At 38.0% G+C, this 24,671-nt stretch overlaps 1 protein-coding gene across 1 annotated transcript in view; it reads left to right on the top strand.

Annotated features, from left to right (window-relative positions):
- Positions 1 to 24,671, top strand: part of spen (spen family transcriptional repressor split ends) — a 575,365-nt gene that overhangs the window by 305,617 nt on the left and 245,077 nt on the right. The window contains exon 4 of the mRNA XM_090382996.1: positions 17,864 to 18,242. Coding sequence (XP_090239122.1) covers positions 17,864 to 18,242 — 379 coding nt within the window. The remainder of the gene's footprint in view (positions 1 to 17,863; positions 18,243 to 24,671) is intronic.

The following is a 24,671-nucleotide window of genomic DNA, read 5'->3' as shown; positions in this document are numbered from 1 at the left end:
ATTCACATGGAAAAAATATTCATTCAGCCTATTAGCTGAAATTCATCCAGGGCTGAATGAATTTTTGTTCTTTACAAAAATGTACCACTGGCATAAAAGTAATCAGGTATGTGAGCATTTCTTCATATCTGAAGTTGAAATGAGATTTAAAAGGTGTGAATATAAAGTAACAAGACAGAGTTTCATGTGTGGCTTGTGGAAGCAGAAGAGAAACAATCATGGTCAAGCTGTAAAAAAGTAAAGGGGAATTTTTAATTATGTGATTTTAATTTGAAAAGAATTGCCAAAGAGGGACTTAAACCCTGACACGTTGAAACCCATGTTTATTGTCCACCAGAGCAAAGCTCCAGCAACCCTCATCCCTTCCATTATGCAGTATAATCAATGTCTTTTGAGGCTATGGTGGACCCCAGGCAATTTTCAATCTTGCTTATATTTTGAGAGTACAGTTCTAAAACGGTGTTTGTAGGTCAGCCAATAGATAGTCCACTGAACTGAACCTATTGGTAAATCTCTAGGCGGCATCAAGGTCAGCTTTGACCTTGATGCCGCCTTGATACAAAGACTAATAGTTTAACAGTAACCGCAGGCAGAGGTGAAGGTGATTCTTGCACAACTTCTATTAGAATAAGAAGCGACCTGGAGCGAGGGGTGTTGGGGGTTTCAGGGACGGATGGCAGTCATCATGGAATAGTTGGGTATATGGGATGTGTTAGGGTAACAGGGAATAGGCATAGGAGCATGTATGCTTGCATGTATACCAATGCTAGAAGTATAGTAAATAAATTTGATGAATTTGAAGTGTTGGTCAAGACATCAAAGTCGGATATTGTTGGGATGGCAGAGACGTGGTGTCACAAAGATATAAGGAATGCAGAACTGGAATTTGTGGAGTACAATGTGTACAGAAAGGATAGACAGGACAGAAAGGGAGGGGGTGTTATGCTGTTAATTAAGAAAAACATAAAATCAAAGGAAGTGCACCCAGTTAATATAGATGAACAGTGCTCTATTGAGTCAGTTTGGTGTGAGATAAGCACTGCGAAAGGAAAAATAAGAGTAGGAGTGTGTTATAGGCCTAATGACTTGAATCAGTACAATGAACAATTGTACAGAGAAATAGAGTGGGCCAGTAAATCAGAATGTCTTATAATGGGGGATTTTAACTTCCCAGATATTGACTGGAACTTGTGGGTTGGTCACTCACACACTAGTCAGACTTTTGTGGAGTTATTGGATGATTGTTTTCTGCAGCAGCATGTTCGAGAGGCAACCAGAGAAAGTAACACTCTTGATCTGGTTATCAGCAGTGATCATTCGTGTATTAAGAATTTGCAGATAAAGGAACCACTAGGTGGCAGTGATCACAGTGTGCTGAAGTGGGATTTACTCAAAGAGGTAACTACCGTCAGGGGTAAAGGAAAGGGTTTTTGCTTCCGTAAAGGGGAGTACAGTGGTCTCAGACAGTTTTTAAATTCTGTACAGTGGGATCAACTGACGATGTCACAAACAGTAAATTCTAAGTGGGAAGCATTCAAAGAATTAATCGTGGAAGCTACTAGACTTTATATACCGATTAAGAAATATCGTTCAAGGTTTAGGCCTAAATGGTTATCAAATGAACTAATGAGACTCGTGACAGAGAAGAAAAATGCATGGGATGCATATAAATTATCAGGTGACGCAGAAGCCTGTGGCAGATATAAGCTAGTCTGTAATCAGGTCACAAAGAAGGTTCGGCAGGCGAAGGCGGATTACGAGAAATCTTTGGCAAAAGATGCTAAGAAAAACAGCAAGGATTTCTTTACTTATATAAACTCTAAAAGGAAGGGGATGAATATGATTGGTCCACTTGACATCGATGGTTCGACTGTTGATGATCCTGCTCAGATAGCAAACAAACTGAATGAGTATTTTGCATCTACATTCACACGTGAGGAATTATTACAATTTGAAAATGGAAGAAGGTTATCAAATTGTAGCAGTGTGCTTAATGATTTTGTAATAACTGAGAGCAAAGTGGAGGAGAAATTGTTGAAGTTAAACATAAGAAAGGCACCTGGGGTGGATGGGATCTATCCAGTTATTTTAAAGGAGGCGGCAAAGCAACTAAGCAAACCCTTAGCCATAATTATGAGAGCATCCTTGGACTCAGGGGAGGTTCCCACGGACTGGAGATGTGCAAATGTGTCGCCAGTTCACAAAGGTGGATCGAAGGGTGACACGAGTAATTACAGACCAGTTAGTTTAACTTCTGTTCCGGGTAAAATAATGGAGTCGCTGGTTAAAGATGCATTGCAGGATCATCTAGACAAGACTGCAGCAATAATTCAAACACAGCATGGGTTTGTTAAGGGAAAGTCTTGTCTGACAAATTTGATTGGTTATTATGATGTGGTCACAAAGGAACTGGATGCAAAAAATAATTTTGATATCATATACTTGGATTTCAGGAAAGCTTTTGACACTGTTGCGCATGGAAGACTACTGTACAAATTGGAGCAGAATGGTATTAAGGGTAAGTTGCTACAATGGATAAAAGGATGGTTAAGTGGGAGAAGACAGAGGGTGGTAATCAATGGGTGCTGCTCTTCGTGGACTAATGTTATTAGTGGAGTCCCACAGGGTTCGGTGTTGGGTCCACTGTTGTTTTGTGTATTTATCAATGATATTGATGAAGGTATATCAGGCTTAATGTCGAAGTTTGCAGATGACACAAAGGTTGGCAGGGTTGTTAATGACAGTAATGGCTGTGTGCTACTGCAACAGGATCTAGATAATTTGGGCAGATGGGCTAAGAAGTGGCAACTGAAGTTCAACCTTGACAAATGCAAAGTACTGCATATGGGTAGAAGTAACCCCAGAGAAACGTACCAACTGTGTGGTACTACACTTAAGGTGGTAGAAAATGAAAAAGACCTGGGAGTAATTGTGCAGTCAGATATGAAGTTTTCTGAGCAGTGCAGACAGGCTGCTAGCGGGGGTAATGGGGTTTTGTCAATGATATATAGGAATTTTGCTAGCAGGGAAAAGGAGGTGATTGTCCCTCTGTATAAGGCAATGGTCAGGCCACGCCTTGAGTACTGCGTACAGGTCTGGAGGCCTCATTTTAGGAAGGATGTAGATTTGCTTGAGTGTGTACAGAGAAGAGCAGCACGATTGGTGAGGGGAATGAAGGGATTCTCTTACCAAGAGAGGCTTAAGTTCTTCAAATTGCAGTGGCTGGAGACTAGGCACCTGCGCGGTGATCTGATTGAGGTCTATAAGGCCTTGAATGGGTTGAGCACGCTGAATTCTGATGGGATTCTTCCACTTGTTCAGATTACCAACCTACGGGGACATAAGTTCAAATTAAGAAAGGACAGATGTAGAATAGATGTGCGGAAATTTGCCTTTAGCCAGCGGGTGGTTAATTGCTGGAACAAACTTCCATCTGTCGTTGTAGAAGTTGATAGGTTAAATAAATTTAAGGAGGAACTGGACAGGCATTTGGAGGGAATGGTGTGTTTTTTTTTTTTTTTGGCTGATGCTGCATAAGCTCCTACACTTGCTTTCTTGCATCATGTGCCACTACTACTACTACTACTACTACTACTACTTGTGTATAATCTCGCCTCTTGTCTACTAGGTGGTGACTAGAGGGAGTCTGAGTAGTATGTATGCAGGAGGCATTGTCAAAGCCACATCATGCCAAAAAGCTGGTATATTCTTGCTTTGTATATGTCATATCCAAAAATTTCATTATTTTAAACAACACGTCCCCCCCCCTCTGCTTTTACTTTACCACTGCATATATCATGAATAGTCAAACTGATAGAACAAACTTATTTGTGAAAACATCATTGCTAAACACTTCCTTGTTCATTTCACATATATACACCAATGAGCCAAAACATTATGGACAGCAAGTTGTTATGCAAATCGAAGCAACTGCAGGTGAACTACGGCACATGCTCGGGTCGGGACACGGTATAAAAAACACCTGATACCGAGCTCCATTAATCAGTGTTACTCTTGTTCTTCAGATGGGAAAGGCAGCAGACTTAAGTGAGTTTGACAAAGGCCAAATTGTAATGGTCTGAAAACTGGGTCAGAGCATATCTGAAATGGCACAGCTGGTGGGGTCAGCCGTGGTTAGTCTGAAAGTGGGCCAAGGAGAGAAAACCCATGAACCGTTGGCGAGGTGTTGGATGACCACAGCTCATCAGTGCTCGAGGTGAGCGAAGGCTCTCCCGGATGGTACGTGGCTAGTGTGGTGCAACTCGCCGGTAATTGGAATGCTGGTGATAGGAGTAATGTCTCACAACACAGTACATCCAACCCTGCTGAAAATGGGGCTGTGTAGCTGAAGCTGCTCCGGGTGCCCGTGCTAACCACAGTTTACTGGCGACAGAACCTACAATGGGCACGCAAGCATCGAAACTGCACCTTGATTGATTGGAAGAAGGTTGTTTGGTCCGATGAATCATGTTTCCTGTTGCACCATGTGGATAGCTGGGTATATGCGGGCATCATTTACCTGGGGAAGTGATGGTGCCTTGATGCACTGTGGGATAACGGTGTCATGCTTTGGGCGATGTTCTGCTGGGATACCCTGGGTCCAGTCATCCATGTTTTGGGCACTCTGATGACTACTACCTACCTAAACAACATTGCTGACCAGGTACACCCTTTTGTGGCAACGGTCTTCCCTTGTGGCAGTGCCGTTTTTCAGCAGGATAATGCGCCATGCCACACTGCCCGGATTGTTTGAGACTTGTTCGCAGAACACGAGGAAGACTTCCAGGTATTGCCATGGCCTCGAAATTCCCCAGACATCAATCCCGTCAAGCATCTGTGGTTTGTGTTGGAACAGCAACTCCAGTCTGCAGTATCTCAACCATGGACCTTACAGCAATTAAAGGATCTGCTGGTAATGTGTTGGTACCAGATACCACAAGACACATTTAGAAATCTTGTAGTATCCATGCCTCGCCGGGTATGAGCTGTTTTGGCTGCACGTATAGGACCAACATCATATTAGGTAGCTGGTCATAATGTTTTGGCTCATCAGTGTATGTGATCTTGATTCCAATCTCAGTGATGTCCATTTCCACTTACAGTCTGCCAAGCCCTACTTACTTTATCTGACAGAACCCAAATTACATCAACCACTGCTCACCTCAGCTGTCCATATTATTTGCTGTGCAATTTATTTTGCCTCACAGTTTGTGCTTGTAAATATTTACACTCGAGTATTCACTGTCAGAGGCTTAGTAATTTGGAATCTCCTCTTTTTGATGTTCTCTGGCTTAAAATCTCTCTCTGCTCCATTCTGTCAAATTCATCTCTTGTCTCTATTGATCTCCCAACTCTGCTAATCACTCAGAACTCTTGACTTCTTTTCTTTGAGACTTGGCTTTGTCCAGCCCAACTTTCTTAAGAGGTAATTTTCCTTGGTGATTTTAATGTTAACTCCAGCTGACTTCGGTTTTCTAGTCACACAGACCTATCTAGTCGAGATGTCAAGGCTTTTTCAATTATTATTAACCTTACACAGATTGTTAATTTACATGTCAGAATACCGGATAATCCTAACCAGACCACAACTCTTGATCTTTTTCTCGTGGACAATCCTTCAAAGCACACAGTCAATGTGAGTGGTCCTCTAGGCTCCTCAGATCATGATTTGGTGATAGTCTTCTCTCCAATGGAGCCTTTCTCTTGTGGTTATTTTTTTGTTCTTTGGCATTACAAGAACATGAAACTGAATGATTTGTGAGATTTCTACCATTCTTTTCTTATTTGAAGTACAGTACTGTTTTAAATCTTCCAATGTCAGTGGTTGCTCAGATTGTGTCAGTGAAATTATTCTTGCAGGAGTGAAATGCTTTTTTCCACACTCCATCTTATAATCTCATCCTTTATTTAAACCTTGGTTTCCAATACATCTTCAAAGTCTGTTCAAGATAAAAAGGGTTGTGTATCACAATAGGCTAGTATTCAAATCTCCAGGTTAATTTTCTGCATATACTAAAGTTAATCAATTCAAACTAGATTTTTCACAGGTTAAGAGTAGAAAACTTGATACTTGTCTAAATGATACATGAGCATTCTAGTCTCTCTTGCCAGAGCAGCTTTTGTTCATTTCTACTACCCCCCTCTGTTAAAATCAGATGGTTCTATTGCTTCCTCAGTAGAACCATTACTGAAGATAAAGCCAACTTACTAGTATCCTACTTTTATTCTAATGATATAATTTTGTATTGTTTTTTGCTTTCTGCTTGGAAATTGCTCATATCCAGCCAGTTCCTGAAAAGGGTGATGGATCCAATTATCCATTTATCATCCCACTGCATTTACCTCTATTCTTTTCATAGTAATGGAGAAATCCATTAACTGCTAACTCCTGAACTATCTCAAAATTTTCCAACTGATCAGTGACCACCAATATGGGTTTCGTCAGTGTAAATACACTGGTGTTACAGTCAATCCTCATATAACACTGTAGTTGTGTTCCTAGAAACCCTCATGCAATATAAATAACAATCCTTATGGGAAAATAGGGTTAGGTGCTGACCACCCAAGATTGAACACACATTTGCAACCTAAACATTACCAAACATAATAAATAATCGTAATAAAATACATAAGTATTTGTGTAATAATAAAATATCTGTGTATACAATACAATAGCGTAGCTTAATTTAATTTATTATGGTACTCGCCTTTTTATAATCTGCATTGATGTTATAATAAAACGGATGATAATTTTAAATTTAAGTTAGCATGAATGTTAGGATTTAAAAACAGAATTAAAATATGTGCAAGGAAGTAGAAGTGCATGTCTTTGTCCTTGGTTGTCAATGTTGAAATTGGAAAAATTGAAGTTATATGGTTGAAAACAGAAGGCCAGTAGCCATAACAAGAGACTTTTGTTTTACACGTCTTCAGTTGGCAATGATAGAATGAGAGTGAATGCGTGTATTTAAGAAGACTAAGTTCCTGTGATGCTCCTGGATACACGTGGGAATCTCAGGTGCATGAGATTCCAGACCGTGCTATGTTATGGGTAGTTTGGAATTTAATACTTGGAGATTGGAATGGCGGTGAAACCATTCGATAACTAGGGCTTCGTATTGGAAAATTTTAAAACTGGATTTTAATTTGATAATAGGAATGGCTGAATCTACTAAGGGGGTGTGGTTGTGGCATAGAACATGTGTTATTAGCATTAGCATTAGTAGAGGCATTTGATGCAAGAAAGCAAGCTTATGCAGCATCAGCCAAAAGAAAAAAAAAAAAAAAACCCACTTCCACTTCACCCCTCTGTTCGTTCAAAATACCTGTCCAGCTGAGCCTTAAACTTATTTAGGCTATCAACCTCCACCACAAGGGATGGAAGTCTGTTCCACCAACCAACCACCTGCTGGCCAAAGGCAAATTTCCGCACATCTATCCTACATCTGTCTTTCCTCAATTTGAATTTATGCCCTCTCAGGTGATTTTTCTGAGCTAGAGGAAGAATCCCATCAGCATTGAGCATGCTTAAACCATTCAAGGCTTTATACACCTCTATCAGATCACCTCGCTGGTGCCTAGTCTCCAGACACTGTAATTTGCAAAACTTAAGCCTTTCTTCGTAAGAGCACCCCTTTGTTCCATTCACTAATCTTGTTGCCCTTCTCTGTACTCGTTCCAGCAGCTCTACATCCTTCTTGAAATGAGGCCTCCAGACCTGTATACAGTACTCTAGGTGTGGCCTGACCATTGCCTTATACAATGGAATAATCACCTCCTTATCCCTGCTGGAAAAATTCCTGTATATCATTGACAATACTCCATGAGCTACTCTTGCAGCCCGTCTGCACTGCTCAGAGAACTTCATATCTGCCTGCACAACCACCCCCAAGTCCCTTTCATTCTCTACCACTGTCAGTGAATACCACAGAGTTGATACGTTGCTCTGGGGTTGCTGTTTCCCATGTGTAGTACTTTACATTTGTCAATGTTAAACTTCATTTGCCACCTCTCAGCCCATCTGCTCAACCTTTCCAGATCCTGTTGCAGCAGGATAGTGTCAGTAGTGTCCTTGACAACCCTGCCAACCTTTGTATCATCTGCAAACTTGGACATTAAGCTTGATATACCATCATCAATATCATTTATAAATACAGAAAACAATAATGGACCCAACACTGAGCCCTGAGGGACTCCACTAATAACATTAGTCCACGATGAGCAGTATCCATTGATTACTACTCTCTGTCTTCTCCCCCTCAACCACCCCTTTATCCATAGCAGCAATTTGCCTCCAATGTCACACTGTCCAATTTGTGTAGCAGTCTTCCATGTGCAACAGTATCAAAAGCCTTTCTAAGATCCAAGTATATAATATCAAAGTTATTCCCTGCATCCAGTTCTTTTGTGACTGCATCATTGTATCCAATCAAGTTGGTCAGGCAAGACTTCCCCTTAACAAAACCATGCTGTGTCTGAACTATAACTGAAGTCTTGTCTAAATGATCCTGCAGTGCTTCTTTAACCAGTGCCTCCATTAATTTTCCTGGAACAGAAGTTAAGCTCACAGGTCTATAATTACTTGTGTCAGCCTTTGATCCTCCTTTGTGAATTGGGGTCACATTTGCACATTTCCAGTCTATGGGTACCTCCCCTGAGTCCAAGGAAGCTCTCATAATTATGGCTAAGGGTTTGCTTACTTCCTTTGCTGCCTCCTTTAATATAACTGGATAGATCCCATCCACCCCGGGTGCCTTTCTTGTGTTTATCTTCAACAGTTTCTCCTCCACTTTACTCCCAGTTATTTCAACACTCCCAGTGTTGCTAATTCGGTATTGGACTGTCCCATCCTAAAGCTATTGTAGTGGTAATATGCACGTGTGTTTGATGTTTTGATAGAACCGTATTTTGTGGTGGTGCTACCAATGTAGCCAGCATTACAGTTATGTTGACATTTTATTAAATAGACAATATTATTCATGTCACTAATGTCGTAATTTTGTGTGTCTTTATATGAGTTGAATAATGAACCTAGTTTATTGTAAGATGAGAATATAAGTGTTACCAACAGCAAATTCAAAATGGGAAGCATTCAAAGAACTTATCTTGGAAGCTACTAGGCTTTACATACCAACTAAGAAATATTGTTCAAGGTTTAGGCCAAAATGGATGTCAGATGAACTAATGAGGCATATGGCAGAGAAGAAAAATGCATGGGATACATATAAATTAACACATGACACAGAAGCCTATGATAGATACAAGTTGATATGCAACCATGTTACAAAGGAGGTTAGGCAGGCGAAGGCAGATTACGAGAAATCCTTGGCAAGGGATGCAAAGAAAAACAGCAAAGAGTTCTTTACTTATGTAAACTCCAGAAAGAAGGGGATGAATCAGATTGGTCCACTTGATATTGATGGGTCAACTGTTGATGATCCTGCTCAGGTAGCTAACAAACTAAATGAATATTTTGCATCGACATTCACACATGAGGAGTTATTCAGCGAGGGGAATGCCAGAGGTGTATTCAACTCTAGCAGTAAGCTACAGAATCTTGAAATAACTGGGAGTAAAGTGGAGGAGAAACTGTTGAAGATAAACACAAGAAAGGCACCCGGGGTGGATGGGATCTATCCAGTTATATTAAAGGAGGCAGCAAAGGAAGTAAGCAAACCCTTAGCCATAATTATGAGAGCTTCCTTGGACTCAGGGGAGGTACCCATAGACTGGAAATGTGCAAATGTGACCCCAATTCACAAAGGAGGATCAAAGGCTGACACAAGTAATTATAGACCTGTGAGCTTAACTTCTGTTCCAGGAAAATTAATGGAGGCACTGGTTAAAGAAGCACTGCAGGATCATTTAGACAAGACTTCAGTTATAGCTCAGACACAGCATGGTTTTGTTAAGGGGAAGTCTTGCCTGACCAACTTGATTGGATACTATGATGCAGTCACAAAAGAACTGGATGCAGGGAATAACTTTGATATTATATACTTGGATCTTAGAAAGGCTTTTGATACTGTTGCACATGGAAGACTGCTACACAAATTGGAGCAGTGTGACATTGGAGGCAAATTGCTGCTATGGATAAAGGGGTGGTTGAGGGGGAGAAGACAGAGAGTGGTAATCAATGGACACTGCTCATCGTGGACTAACGTTATTAGTGGAGTCCCTCGGGGCTCAGTGTTGGGTCCATTATTGTTTTCTGTATTTATAAATGATATTGATGATGGTATATGAAGCTTAATGTCCAAGTTTGCAGATGATACAAAGGTTGGCACGGTTGTCAAGGACACTACTGACACTATGCTGCTGCAACAGGATCTGGAAAGGTTGAGCAGATGGGCTGAGAGGTGGCAAATGAAGTTTAACATTGACAAATGTAAAGTACTACACATGGGAAACAGCAACCCCAGAGCAACGTATCAACTCTGTGGTACTACACTGGCAGTGGTAGAGAATGAAAGGGACTTGGGGGTGGTTGTGCAGGCAGATATGAAGTTCTCTGAGCAGTGCAGACGGGCTGCAAGAGTAGCTCATGGAGTATTGTCAATGATATACAGGAATTTTTCCAGCAGGGATAAGGAGGTGATTATTCCATTGTATAAGGCAACGGTCAGGCCACACCTAGAGTACTGTATACAGGTCTGGAGGCCTCATTTCAAGAAGGATGTAGAGCTGCTGGAACGAGTACAGAGAAGGGCAACAAGATTAGTGAATGGAACAAAGGGGTGCTCTTACGAAGAAAGGCTTAAGTTTTGCAAATTACAGTGTCTGGAGACTAGGCACCAGCGAGGTGATCTGATAGAGGTGTATAAAGCCTTGAATGGTTTAAGCATGCTCAATGCTGATGGGATTCTTCCTCCAGCTCAGAAAAATCACCTGAGAGGGCATAAATTCAAATTGAGGAAAGACAGATGTAGGATAGACGTGCAGAAATTTGCCTTTAGCAAGCGGGTGGTTGGTTGGTGGAACAGACTGCCATCCCTAGTGGTGGAGGTTGATAGCGTAAATAAGTTTAAGGCTCAGCTGGACAGGTATTTTGAACGAACAGAGGGGTGAAGTGGAAGTGGGTTTTTTTTTTTTTTTTTGTCTGATGCTGCATAAGCTTGCTTTCTTGCATCAAATGTCTCTACTAATGCTAAAAAAAAAAAAAAAAAAAGTGTGATATCGGCACCTTTGAATAAACGGCGGAATTGATTGGCAAAATTACTATGGTAAGGGAGGATAATACGTGAATTATTATTGGAAATGTGTTTGGGTGGGTTGTTAATACTATTTTGGACTGTGATAATGGTTTGTTTGATTAATTGAATAGGATATTTCCTAGATATGAATTTACTTGTGAGATATTGAAGTTTATTATTAAGGTCGTAATGTGTAGAACTGTATTATATAGCATTGTAAATTTGATTATAAAGACTGCTTTTTTTGTGTTAAGTTGATGATATGATTCAAAGTGTAAGTATTTGCCCGTGTGAGTATTTTCAGAAAAAATACTCACACAGGCAAATATTTTAAAATATTTTAATTCTGTTTTTAAATCCTAACTTATTCACGCTAACTTAAATTTAAAATTATCATCGATTTTATTCTAACATCAATGCAGATTATAAAAAGGTGAGTACCATAATAAATTAAATTAAGCTACGCTATTATATTGTGTCAGTTATAAATGGTACTTTAAGAGATCTATAATTTTCGAATATGTATGTATTTGTGTAATAATAAAATATGCAAGTATTTTTAATGATTATTACATAATAAAATATTGCTAATGCTTTCACTTCTGTCATAAGCAAACTTGTTCTTTTTTTGAACTGCTATCTAAATAGAATGCCTATCTCTTCCATTGGAAGAGATAGGCATTCTATCTATCTCTTCCAATTCTTTGCGTCTTGATCTAATGGATTTTGTTACACTTTAGTTGTTCCTGCTAAGAAAGTTAATTTGTTTTTTTTCCCTCTGCATTCTTTCTAATTGTTCTCAGCATTTCCTCATTTAGGCCTGTAGCATGCACAATATCACATGTTCTTTCATTTTGCTCAAAGAGTTTCACAATTTCATATTTTACCTCTCTGTCAATATCGTTTTTCTTTTTCTCTCTGAATCTGTAGTATCTTCACCAGGATGCTTCTTTTTCACACTTTTTTTCATGTATTTTATTCATTTTTAGGAAATAAAGCAGGATTACAGTAGAAAAAGAACAAAAACGAAGAGGCACGCTTGATAAATGTGCGTGTAGAAACTGAATAAACAATGCAGTAAAGGCAGAAACACACTATTATCACCTCACATGATCACATTAAAGCACATTTCTGGAGGTTACTACCTCCAGAAATGTGCTTTAATGTGATCCTACCATAAAACAATAAAAACAATTTGCAGTTTCCGGTTTATTGGTTGTTCCTGCTAGTGGAATCTGTTATAAATGGGTAGCAAACTCGATCTAATTACCTTTGCAATAATACTGATAGCTGGAATTCTGTGGGTTTTTACGTTATTATGGTGAAATGTGCTTCACTTTCACTGAAATCTTCAATGATATAAAAAACATAAATAAATTTTCAGGATCTTCTCTTAATTTCTATTGTGTTGCATTCAGTTGAGGTGATTCCAGCATTCAACTGTCATTTCTTGTAAACACAAATGCGAATTCGGTGTGTTTGGGTGGGTTGTGTATGATCAAATATATTTATAAATTGTGTATGATCGAATTAGTGTATTGTAAACATATGTTATACGAGGACTGACTGTATATTGACTTATGTTACCCATCTACAGACAGATTCAGTGGAAAAGTTTAGCGAAACTCGAACAAGGTACTCTTGATATATCTCAGTATTTTGATCTTATTTAGCATAAAGGTCTTCTAAATAAGCTTCCATCTTATGGTGTTCTAACTTCTTTTTTTAAAATTGGATATCCTGTTTTTTTTCCGACAGCTTACTGTGCATGATGGCTCTCTTCCTTCTATCTTCTCCACTAATTCTAATGATTCCTAAGGTTCAGTTCTTGCTCCCACTCTTCCACTCTTTTCGTTTTACATATTAATGACTACATCCACTGCCTGGAAATCATGCTCATAGTTTTGCTGATAGTAGCACACTGCATTCCACCTTTTAGTTTGAGAAACCTTGCCTTGCACAAACAGATTCAACTTCTGAAATATCCACTACCAGTTCCTTCAATGCTTATCTCCAGTAGGGAAAATATAATTTAGTTGATTTCAATCTTCTAAAACTCAGACCTGTCTTATATCCTGCAAAAAGGATTCTTCTGCTCCTTTGCTTATCTTCGATGATACTCAGATTTCTAGACAAGATCACATTCCTCTGTTTGGGATTACCCAACTTCTAATCTCTCTTGTCATAAGCACATTACAAATATTGCTTGCTCTGCATCTAAAAAACTGTGTTTTATCTTTCACTTTTGGTGTTACTTTTCTTCTAAACAGCTACTGACTCTGTAGAAATCTAAAATCTGCCATATTATGGAATATTGTTCCCACATCTGTGGTAGCGTCCCCAGAACCTCTCTCTTTCTCAAGCTTCTTGACTCCATTCAAAAGAGGACAGTCAGGTTCGTTACTGATTCATTTCTTACAGTTTCTGTCCACTCTGTCTCAGGAACATGCTGCTTCTGCTGCATGCCTTTTCTATAGGTATTTTGTCAAAACAGAACTAGACAAACATTTGGAGTGAATGGATGGATATATGCGTGAAATGGGAAGGGTTTTTTTTTTTTGGCTGATGCTGTATAAGCTTGCTTTATTGCATCATATGCCTCTACTAATGCTAATGCTAATTTCCACAGACACTGTTCTGAAATGGCTTCTGTAATCTGCCATTGTGGTTCTGCTGAGAATAAGTAACTTATTCGAGGTAGTGCAATATCATGGCAACTCGTTGTGAAGGCATTCACAATATATGATATAATTAAAATGATATCAATTTAACTACTTGGTAGAGGCTATGAATAAAACTGGTGCATTTGCACTAACCTATACGTTAGTCCTACTACCACACAGCTTGAGTCTCTTGCCCTTAAATGCATTTTAGTCTATACTATTGTACACCATCAGTCATCTCTCATATTATGGAATTTTACTTCATAACTGGGTTGTCACCAGGGCTGTGCAAATGGCAGGGGTGCATTGGATGTGCCACACCAGGGCCCCAATCTAGGGGACCCAATTGAGAGAGCCATCAAAGTTTCAACATAAATAAATGAGGCCCCTTAACCCCTTTTTGCATCCGGGCTCCCAAGTACCTTTTCACGGTCCTGGTTGTCACTATTGCAACACCAAAGAGAGTCCACTAAACCTTGAAATGGTGCCATCTGGGTGATGGTATCCCCGAGAATAAGTAATAGCCTTCTCCATTGGTGAAGTATTACTTATTTGAGGTAGTGCGATTTCCTGGCAACTCGTTGTGAAGATATTCACAATGTGAGATATAATTAAAAAAAATGCCAATTTTACTACTTTGGTATATGGCTACGAATTAAACCGCTGCATTTGCACTAACCTATCTTTATTCTCTACCATTTCAGTATGAGACCGACCACCTATCATTTTTACTGTACAAGTCAGGTCAATCTTTCTGCTAGCTATCACGAAAGATTCAAGGTTTGAGCACATAGAATCTCTTTGTCTAATCTAATAATTGTCTACAGACTAAAATTGTCTAAAATAACAACAGTTTACTAAAATAGATTGATGAAAATAATAGTCTACATAGCTAAAATAATTTATTTGCGAATTTAATTTCGATTTGTGATGCATTTACTCTTATTCCGCAGCAGTGGTGCCCAATCTACGTAATGAACCTAGCCACAGAGAGAGTTTATGCAACTTGTGGACAACATGGAAAAATATCTGAACATTTTGTGTTCATTCAGTCCTTTCTCCTTATTGTACGGTAGCAGTGTGGGGGCCATTATCTTAGATTATAAATGTGAACTGGACATGTAATGCATTTGTTCTGAAAGTATAAGTCCTTGGCTTCCTGGTATGATGGACATTTATGGATCTGGTTACTTTAGGCTATGGTACATTCAGTAAAGATTATTTGCTTATAATAATTATATTTGTTGTCTTTGTACCCCAATTTATAAATTCCTGTGGCCTTGCTTCTTAATCAATAACACAGAACTTCAAATGAAAACAGGTGTGTAAATTTATAATATCTGAAATGCATTGTTTTGGTTTGTTTATTTTTAAACAAACAGTTTATAAACAGATGCAAGTTTCAATTCCTGCATATCAAGATGTATAAGAAATTACTCATCTGAAATAATGTTTAACTTTATATTTATTTGTTATTATTTATATATTGTAAATGTTACCATGGCAAGCATGAGCAAGCATAAAATTCGTTAGGCTTGACTAAAGGGTATACAGCCATATAAATCCTTCATTTAGAATGTAATATAAGAAAAAAAAAAGAAAAAAGAAAATTGGAAAATATTTATTGTATAAACTTTTACAAAAGATGTTCAAAATGGTGGTCACATAACATGCAAAGAAACATGTATGGCTTTGCTTGTTTTGTGAAGACGTGAACCAAGTCTGCCTCATTTGCATTAGTAATTATGGTTGTAATGGTTTCCTTCAGCCCTTGACAGTTATAGGAGCATTATCTCATATTCACTGGATTTCATTGCTCCCCAGAAAAGTCAGTTTGTCTCTAAACAGTTCCCACAGTAGTTGCACGGAGACTTTAGCAGTATGAAGAGTGTTATTGTCTTACTGGAAATGTGTACCATTAACTTAATTTGCATTCAGTTTTCCAGTGAAGGGGTAAATGATGGAATTACAATAGATTTTATATTTATTGTCTCTTAAAAAAAAAAAAAAAAAAGATTGGACCTGTTATACACCTATGTGGCATGCCACACCACAGACATGATTTTTATATTGTGCAGTAGTGTCTCTAAATTCATGTGTAAATTGCCCTTTGGCTGTATGCAGTTATTTTGGCTATTAAGATAACCAGATAAACAAAACTGCACTTTATCATTGAAAAAAAAAAAAAAAGTAACATCTAAATGTCTCCATTATCAGTAACAAACTTTTGAAACCACTCTCAGTAATCTATATGCATCTGGGAACTGATTCCTGGAGAGCTCCTACACAAATTTTTATAGATGCATAGACATATTCTCAGTACTTTTTGTCATGGGTATGTAATACACCAGCCTTCTGAGATAATCTCTGGACTAATTTGTGAGGGCTTCTTAATACTGAAACCTCATTAAGTACTGCAATAATTAAAGATAAACACCAGCCAAGGAATAAAAAATTTTTACTATAAAAATAATGTGATACACTATCGGAAATATTACGATAAATTACGATAAAACGTTAAAAATATAGTTAAAAATATACCGAAGCAATAAAATTATCTAAAATAAACTGGATTAAAAGCGATAAAACCTGAAGCTTTCGGAGACTGCTGTCTCCTTCTTCAACAGTATCATACTGTTGAATCATATCAGTATCATATCAGCATACTGTTGAAGAAGGAGACAGCAGTCTCCGAAAGCTTCAGGTTTTATCGCTTTTAATCCAGTTTATTTTAGATAATTTTATTTCTTCATTATATTTTTAACTATATTTTTAACGTTTTATCGTAATTTATTGTAATATTTCCGATAGTGTATCACATTATTTTTATAGTAAAAAGTTTTTATTCCTTGGCTGGCGTTTGTCTTTAATTATTGCAGTATGGAATTTCCCAGCCCCATAGGCCTGTTTGAAAAAAAAAAAAAAAAAACCTCATTAAGTTTTAACTCCAATATCTGACTTTTTTATTAAGTTGGGTACCACTGAGATGGGCTATTTTTGTGAGTGGAGGGGGGGAAACACCCCAGAATGTTGTTCAAAAAACATTTTCTCAGAGGAATATTTCAAAGAAGCAAAAAATAAATAATTCAGGAATTAAATTGGTTATATGTTGTGAACCCTTAATCAATGTTAATATTTATTAAGAAGCTAATAATTCATTGGGGTTTTTAAATGAAACCTTGTTGTTCTAACAATTATAAATTTAAATAAAGAAAGGAGGGGCATCTTAATGTAAATGGAAGGGTAGATGTTCCAGAGTGTTTTTTTTTTTTTTTTTAACAAAAATTTCACATTTAGCCTGGATAATGGTTATCGATAGACTTTATACAGAACACATACTTTGATATCAAAATTTTTATTGAAAGTTGTTAATCATAAAATGGAATTCTGTTCAAAAGTAATTACAGGATTACTGTTCTACAGGTTCAAGATAAATTGTTCTTTTGGCAATTATTTAAACACTGCTCGTTATATCTTCAGATAAAGATAGATTGAGCAGTGTTTAAATAATTGCCAAATGTGTCCAAAATCTTATTTTGGACACATTTGTTTTAAAATACTGTACTAGTGATGGCAAACCAGTGGTATGCATGGAAAAATATATAGCTTGTGGCCCCCTCATAAATAATGGTTTATATTTTAAAAAAAAAGTAGTTTTTGTGTAACAACAAATTTTTTTATGCCATATCAGCCACATGTAGCAGTGAAAACTGTAAGAGTAATTGTACACAAAATTATTCAGCAACAAAGTGGCCATTAGAAACTATCTAGTACTGTTAATTTTTTTATATAATATTAATAAAGACTATTTAGTTATTTTAGATCCCTCTCCCTTTCCTATGGCATGCAAAAACAAAATTTTTTTTTATTTTGTTTTTTATTTTTTATTTTTTGGCATTCTGGCCAAAGAAGGTTTACCATCACTGTCGCATACTATGCATTCAACAATTAAAATGATAATTTGAAATGAAATTTTAATATTGTTAATTAACTATTTTTTAAAAATAGATCCCAGAGCCATTTCCGTACTCATAATACCAGGCAGCATTTTGAACAACAGAGGTATCCATCTGGTGATCAATATAGTGATGAGCGAGAAGGTACCACAGCTGGAAGTCGGTTACCAAGACGACCAAATGCCGCTTCATCAGCCATTTCTTCAACAGTTGCATCACCACCCCACTCTCGGAGTGGAAGTCGGCAACGGCGATTAAAAAGGAGGTCGCCTTCCCGTTCTCCATCTGGTTCCCGGTCAAATTCCCGGTCGAGGTCTCATTCAAGATCACGAAGTACAAGTGCAAGCCGGTCATCTAGTTCCTCCTCCAAACCTCGAAGTAGTTCCAGTGACAGTAGCCGGTCTCGGTCACCTTCAAAATCAAGATCTCCAGCGTAAGTTATTTAAATTGTTGAAGTTGTTAGTTAAATCATTTTTATTAATTTCTAATTAAGGTGGTATTCAGTTTGCCCTCCCCCATTGTCAGTCTTAGTTGGTCCCATGAAACAGTACTGAGTGAATGTGTGCTAAACAGGAGAGCTTTTTCCATAAATAAACAGTACACCACTATAATTAGTTTGCACTGACCTTTTCTTCTGACTGATTTTAAGGCATACTATCCCAGTATGACAGTATTAAATGTAAACAAAATGTTCAAACCTTTAACTTGCTATCAGTTATGTAAAAAATGTATAACATCAGCAAATGCAGGAGGCCTATCAGATTCTCTCCCCCGCCCCCCAATCAAAAACTTTATAGCACTGGCATTTATTAATATTTTCAGTGATATTTTTTCCCTCTAAGACTAATATTTATATGGAAACAATACTATTACAGGTAGTCCTCATTTTGCGCTGATTCACAATAGCACCAATCATTAACTACAATGTCATTTTTATTTATTTATTTTTGCAATTTTTTTATAAATTGAAAGTTTAAAATCGTCAGACAAAATTTATTGGCATCATACTGTGCTATGTATCCTGCACTGTTCATGTGATTTAGGACAATCTGAGCCAATCAGCAATTAGTGCATTTGTATCAGAGACGAGAAAGATTCCTGCCCTCAAAGTAACCACTCGTGGATGCACGTAGTAAAGGCCCATGCGATGAAACATTCAGTTGATTATTGTTTACGCTATTTACACGTGTTGGAAATTTATTACGCTAACAGTTTTTTATTAATTCTCCTATTAATAAATTGTGTTATAAAGTTTTTAATTTAATAGAATAAAGACACGCCATGTCTGGTAAGAGTAGTTAATTGAATCCTAGTGCAATATTCGGAGGATGGCACCTGTTAAAAATCGCCCTAATGTGAGTAGGGCTATGAATATGTCTCCATGGACTATTACTACAACTATGAAGAATGCTAATAAAATAAAACAATCGATGCAAAGTGCTAGGTAAAATTTTTGGTGCCCGGAACCTAACCCTGTGATTTCTGATTGACTCCATTATATAAAGGGCTCCATTTGCACCTGTCCCTGCAGGAACCTAACCCTGACGTAAATCGAGGGCTACCTCGATGTATATCATATTAATAACAATAATAGTTATTTTTCTATTAAGAATTGTAATGTGACTTAAATATGCTTCACGTATAAGCACTAAATTTAGATCCTTATGCATGGCAACCAGTAGAGATTTTTGAAATTTTATCTGGGAAATTCATGTTAAAAAATATAATGCTATTCTGGATGATGTGTTGACAAGGCACACATATATCTGGAAAATGCATAGCTCATCATTGATTGTCATACTAGTATACTGGCATTAGTTGAGATTTTCCTGAGTTGTTATTAGCTTGAGGACCTTGTAAATTTCTAAAATAAAAGAAAGACACGTACACATACACAGTGAAATATCTTTGCATTAGGAAACCCTCAGCTACAAATACATACATAGCATCTGCCACAGCACACTGTCTATATAAAGACAGAGCCTGGCACTGCAGCGTTTAGTGGACTTTTATTTCCAGCAGAGAATGGACTGGAGGTGTGAACTAACTAGTTTCAGTGGGTAAGCTAGTTACGTCACATCTTCAGACATTAGCATTAGTTGAGGCATATGATGCAAGAAAGCAAGCTTATAGAGCATCAGCAAAAAAAAAAAAAAAAAAACCGCAACCTTCCCATTTCACCCATTCAGTCACTCCAAATGTTTGTCTAGTTCAGCCTTAAATTTATTTAAGCTATCAACTTCCACAACAACAAATAAAAGTCTATTCCAGCAATCAACTACCTGCTGGCTAAAGGCAAACTCCAGCACATCTATTCTAGAACTGTGTTTCTTCAATTTGAATCTGTGCCCCCCCCCCTCAGGTTCTTAATCTGATCAGGCAGAAGTATCCCATCAGCATTGAGCCTGCTCGAACCATTCAAGGCCTTGTACACCTCAATCTAATCACCTTCCAGGTGCTTAGTCGCCAGATGCTGAAACTTACAGAATTTAAGCCTCTCCTGGTAAGAGAACCCCTTTGTTCCTCTCACCAATCTTGTTGCCCTTCTCTGTACTCGTTCTAGCAACTCTATATCCTTCCTAAAATGAGGCCTCCAGACCTGATGTTGTGTTATACAAAGGTATAATCACCTCCTTATCTCTGCTAGCAAAATTCCTATATATCAATGACAAAACTCCATGACCTGCACTGGCAGCCGGTCTGCACTGCTCAGAGAACTTCACATCTGACTGCACAATTACCCCCAGGTCTTTTTCATTCTCCACCTCCCCGAGTGTAGTACTACATGGTACTACACAGGGAGGTGGAGTACCACATGGTGCGTTTCTATTGGGTTACTGCTACCCATACGCAGTACTTTGCATTTGTCAATATTAAACTGCAGTTGCCACTTTTCAGCCTAACTACCTCTCTTTTCTAGATCTTGTTGCAGTAGCATACTGTCTTTACTATCATTAATAACCCTGGCAACTTTTGTATCATCTGAAAACTTGGATATTAAGCCTGATATACCTTTGTCGATATCATTAATAAATACACAAAAGAAGAAAGGACCAGTACCGAAACCTGGGGGACTCTAATAACATTTATCCACATAGAGCAGTGTCTGTTTGTTACCACACTCTGCCATCTCCCACTCATCCATCCCTTTATCCATTGTAGCAACTTGCCCTTAAGGCTATACCACTCCAATTTGTACAGCAGTCTTCCATGTGCAACAGTATCAAAAGCTTTCCTGAAACCCAAGTATATGATATCAAAATTATTTTTTGCATCCAGTTCCTTTGTGACCAAATTGTAGTATCCAGTCAAATTGGTTAGATAAGACTTCCCCTTAACAAACTCATGCTGTGTTTTGAACTATTACTGCAGACTTGTCTAGGTGATCCTACACTTCTTTAACCAGTGACTCCGTTATTTTCCCCGGAACAGAAGCTAAACTAACAGGTCTATAATTATTTATTGGGGGTACATTTGCACATCTCCAGTCCATGGGGACCTCCCTTGAATCTAAGGATGCTCTCATCATTAAGGCGAAGGGTGTGCTTACTTCCCTTGCTGCCTCCTTCAATATAACTGGATAGATTCCACCTGTCCATGTGCCTTTTTTATGTTTAACTTCAACAATTTCTCCTCTACATTGCTCTCCATTATTAAGATCATTTAGCTCCCTGTTAGAGTTTAATAAACTTTTGTCCTCCCCTTCATTACAGAATTCCTCATGTGTGAATGTGGATGCAAAATACTCATTCAGTTTGTCCGCTGTCTGAACAGGATCATGAACATTCGAACCACCAACATTAAGTTGGTGGACCAATTTGATTCTTCTCCTTCCTTCTAGAACAGTGGTTTTCAACTGGGGTGTCGTGGCACCTTAGGGTGCCACAACAACATTCCAGGGGGTGGCACCTAATTTAGGTTTAAGTTATTTAAACTTATTATTATTTTTTAATTTATATGTTTATTTCATTATAAAAAGGTGTACAGTATCTTTTTAATTTTGTGGTGATCTATAATTGATGTTTACTTAGTACCTCTATTTAAAAAATAAAATTAGGTACTGTATATATATATATATATATATTTATATAATTTGTATTATGAAATGTAATTTTTATAATTATATTATTGTAATAAATATCATATAACATAAGTATATATTTTTGATATTTTTTATATACAGGGTGTCTCAAAAATATTGGTACAAACCTTTAGGGGAGGTAGGTAACATCTAAAGGAATGTGAATCGCATATGAACCCATAACAGGAAACGTCACGGGAAAGTAGTAGCAGAGGCACAAGAAGCATAAATGACACAAGACAGTAATTAATGGCAAACATTTATTTGACATAATATTAACAATGGAGTACGAGATGGGTGCATTTCATGATGTTACAACAGATGCTCAAAGGTTCCATCATGAGACGCGATGCATGCGTCACACCGACGCAGCATGGATTAGCGGACACGGTCGAACACACGTGGAGTTTCTTTGACAGTAGCAGCAGCCCAGACGAGATCCATTTCTGTCACCACAGGCGAATCATACACGATAGATTTGAGGGTCCCTCCACAGAAAGAAATCAAGGCTCGATAAATCAGGTGAGCGTGGGGGCCAGGAAACGGGTCCACCACGGCCAATCCATTGACGCCCAAACCACCTATTCAAATGGTCACGACACACCTTCCATAATGAGCAGGCGCCCTGGCATGTTGTAACCGAATATTGCGTCTCACATTTGCTGGAACATCGTCAAGTAACCCTGGTAGAACTTGTTCAAGAAAGATCCGATATTTAGCGGAGTTCATGCGGGATGGTAACAGGTATGGGCCGACTAAGCAGTCACCAACCATACCTGTCCACACATTTATTGCGAAGCAATGTTGTTCCGCATGGGGGCGCACACCGTTTGGGTTGTCGTGAGCCCACACATGAGTATTGTGCTGATTGAATAAGCCTTCCCGAGTGAAATAAGCCTCATCCGTGAACAAAACATTGAAATTTTCCAGTTCAGTGAAAATGGTACTCTAGCACCAGTGACCCATCCCACCTGCCCTGTTTGTGGAGCAGAGTGAGAGCGTAAGCTTTGGGACCTGAAAGATGCTGAACTATGTCTGAGTAAGACGGAGCCAGAGGAAACTAGTGGAGGTCTGCAGCGATTCTGACGCAGATTGATTGTCATACCTGGATATAGGGGCGAAAGGTTAATTCAACCATCTAGTAGTTGTTTCCCTCAGGATAGGTCATCAGTATATGAGAGTTCAGACATGATTTTCAAAGACTCTACTAATAACCAAGAATTCCATTTATGCAAGCAAAATTCAGATTCAGCCTTCTGCATGAAAAGTGGCAGGTATCTTGCTATTATGCAGTGAGTCATGGAAATTTATATAGTAGTAGTAGTAGTAGTAGTAGTAGTGGCATGTGATGCAAGAAAGCAACTGTATGAGCTTATGCAGCATCAGCCAAAAAAAATAAAAAAATAAAAAATAAATAAAATAAAAAAAATCACACCATTCCCTCCAAATGCCTGTCCAGTTGCTCCTTAAATTTATTTAACCTGTCAGCTTCCCCAACGACAGATGGAAGTTTGTTCCAGCAATTAACCACCTGCTGGCGAAAGGCAAATTTCCGCACATCTATTCTATATCTATCTTTTCTTAATTTGAATTTATAGGTTCGTAATCTGAACAAGTGGAAGGATCCCATCAGAATTCAGCATGCTCAACCCATTCAAAGCCTTATATACCTCAATCAGATCACCGTGCAGGTGCCTAGTCTCCAGCCACTGCAATTTGCAGAACTTAAGCCTCTCTTGGTTAGAGGATCCCTTCATTCCATTCACCAATCTTGTTGCCCTTCTCTGTACACGCTCAAGTAAATCTACATTCTACTTTACTTCAATCTGAAGGCAGACTTGGCACATTCCCTACACTAGTGGTTGGCAACCTGCGGCTTGCGAGCCACATGCAGCTCTTTGAACACGTAACTGTGGCTCTTTAACTTTTAGCCCACATGAAACAACAATTTGAAATGGAGTTAGAGGTCTTAAAAATCAAGGACATGTGGAGTGCAAGACTAAAATGCCTTAAAACTGAAATTGAGGATTTGGAAAGGCAAAAGGCTGTCCCTGCTATTCTATACAAATGGATGGCAGTAGATGAGTTGAAAACACAAGAGCAAATTGTGTTCGATGCGTGGAGTAGCTTATTGGACACGTATATAAATTTGAAAATATTTACGTTTGGACTTCTATGTGTTTGGCTCTACGTATTTCTTTGGGCAAATATTTTCGAACATGAACTATATTAAAAATAAAATCAAGAAACCAGGGGTCGCCAAACTTCTTTGACCGTCGACCCCTTCAAGAGTTTCTTGACTTTTTATCGACCCCCCCCTCTATTTTACTATTACGTAATTATAATAGGACAAACAAAAAAGATGCTTATGTGAGTTTTTAGATTGTTTAATTTATAGTTACAGTGTTTATTGTATGTATAATATAGTATATATTATTATATTGACTTGATGTTAAGTCAATATATTATTATATTGACTTAACATCAAAGGGATACGTTTTTGTTTTTGACATCCTTCTTAACATTACATATTTGATAGGAGGGATAAATAATATATAAAATATAAAATTTAATTTAGATAACAAAATAACAATAATACAATCTTCTTTATATATATATGAAAATAAGACTTTTATTAACTTAGTATACAATTTACTAATGTTGTCAATGTGAAGGGTGTGCTTCGTGACTGTTGACAAGATTAGCAGTGTTGTGTTCAAAATTAGTGTTTCAGCCTTAAATCGCCACAGAATTCTATATCTAGCTTATTTATTTGTTT

This window comes from Mastigoproctus giganteus, chromosome 10 (assembly GCF_048544385.1).
Source record: "Mastigoproctus giganteus isolate SK-2022 chromosome 10, ASM4854438v1, whole genome shotgun sequence".
Taxonomy (NCBI): Eukaryota; Metazoa; Arthropoda; class Arachnida; order Uropygi; family Thelyphonidae; genus Mastigoproctus; species Mastigoproctus giganteus.
The sequence above is the reverse complement of the archived record's forward strand: the minus strand, read 5'-3'. Positions and strand labels throughout refer to the sequence as shown.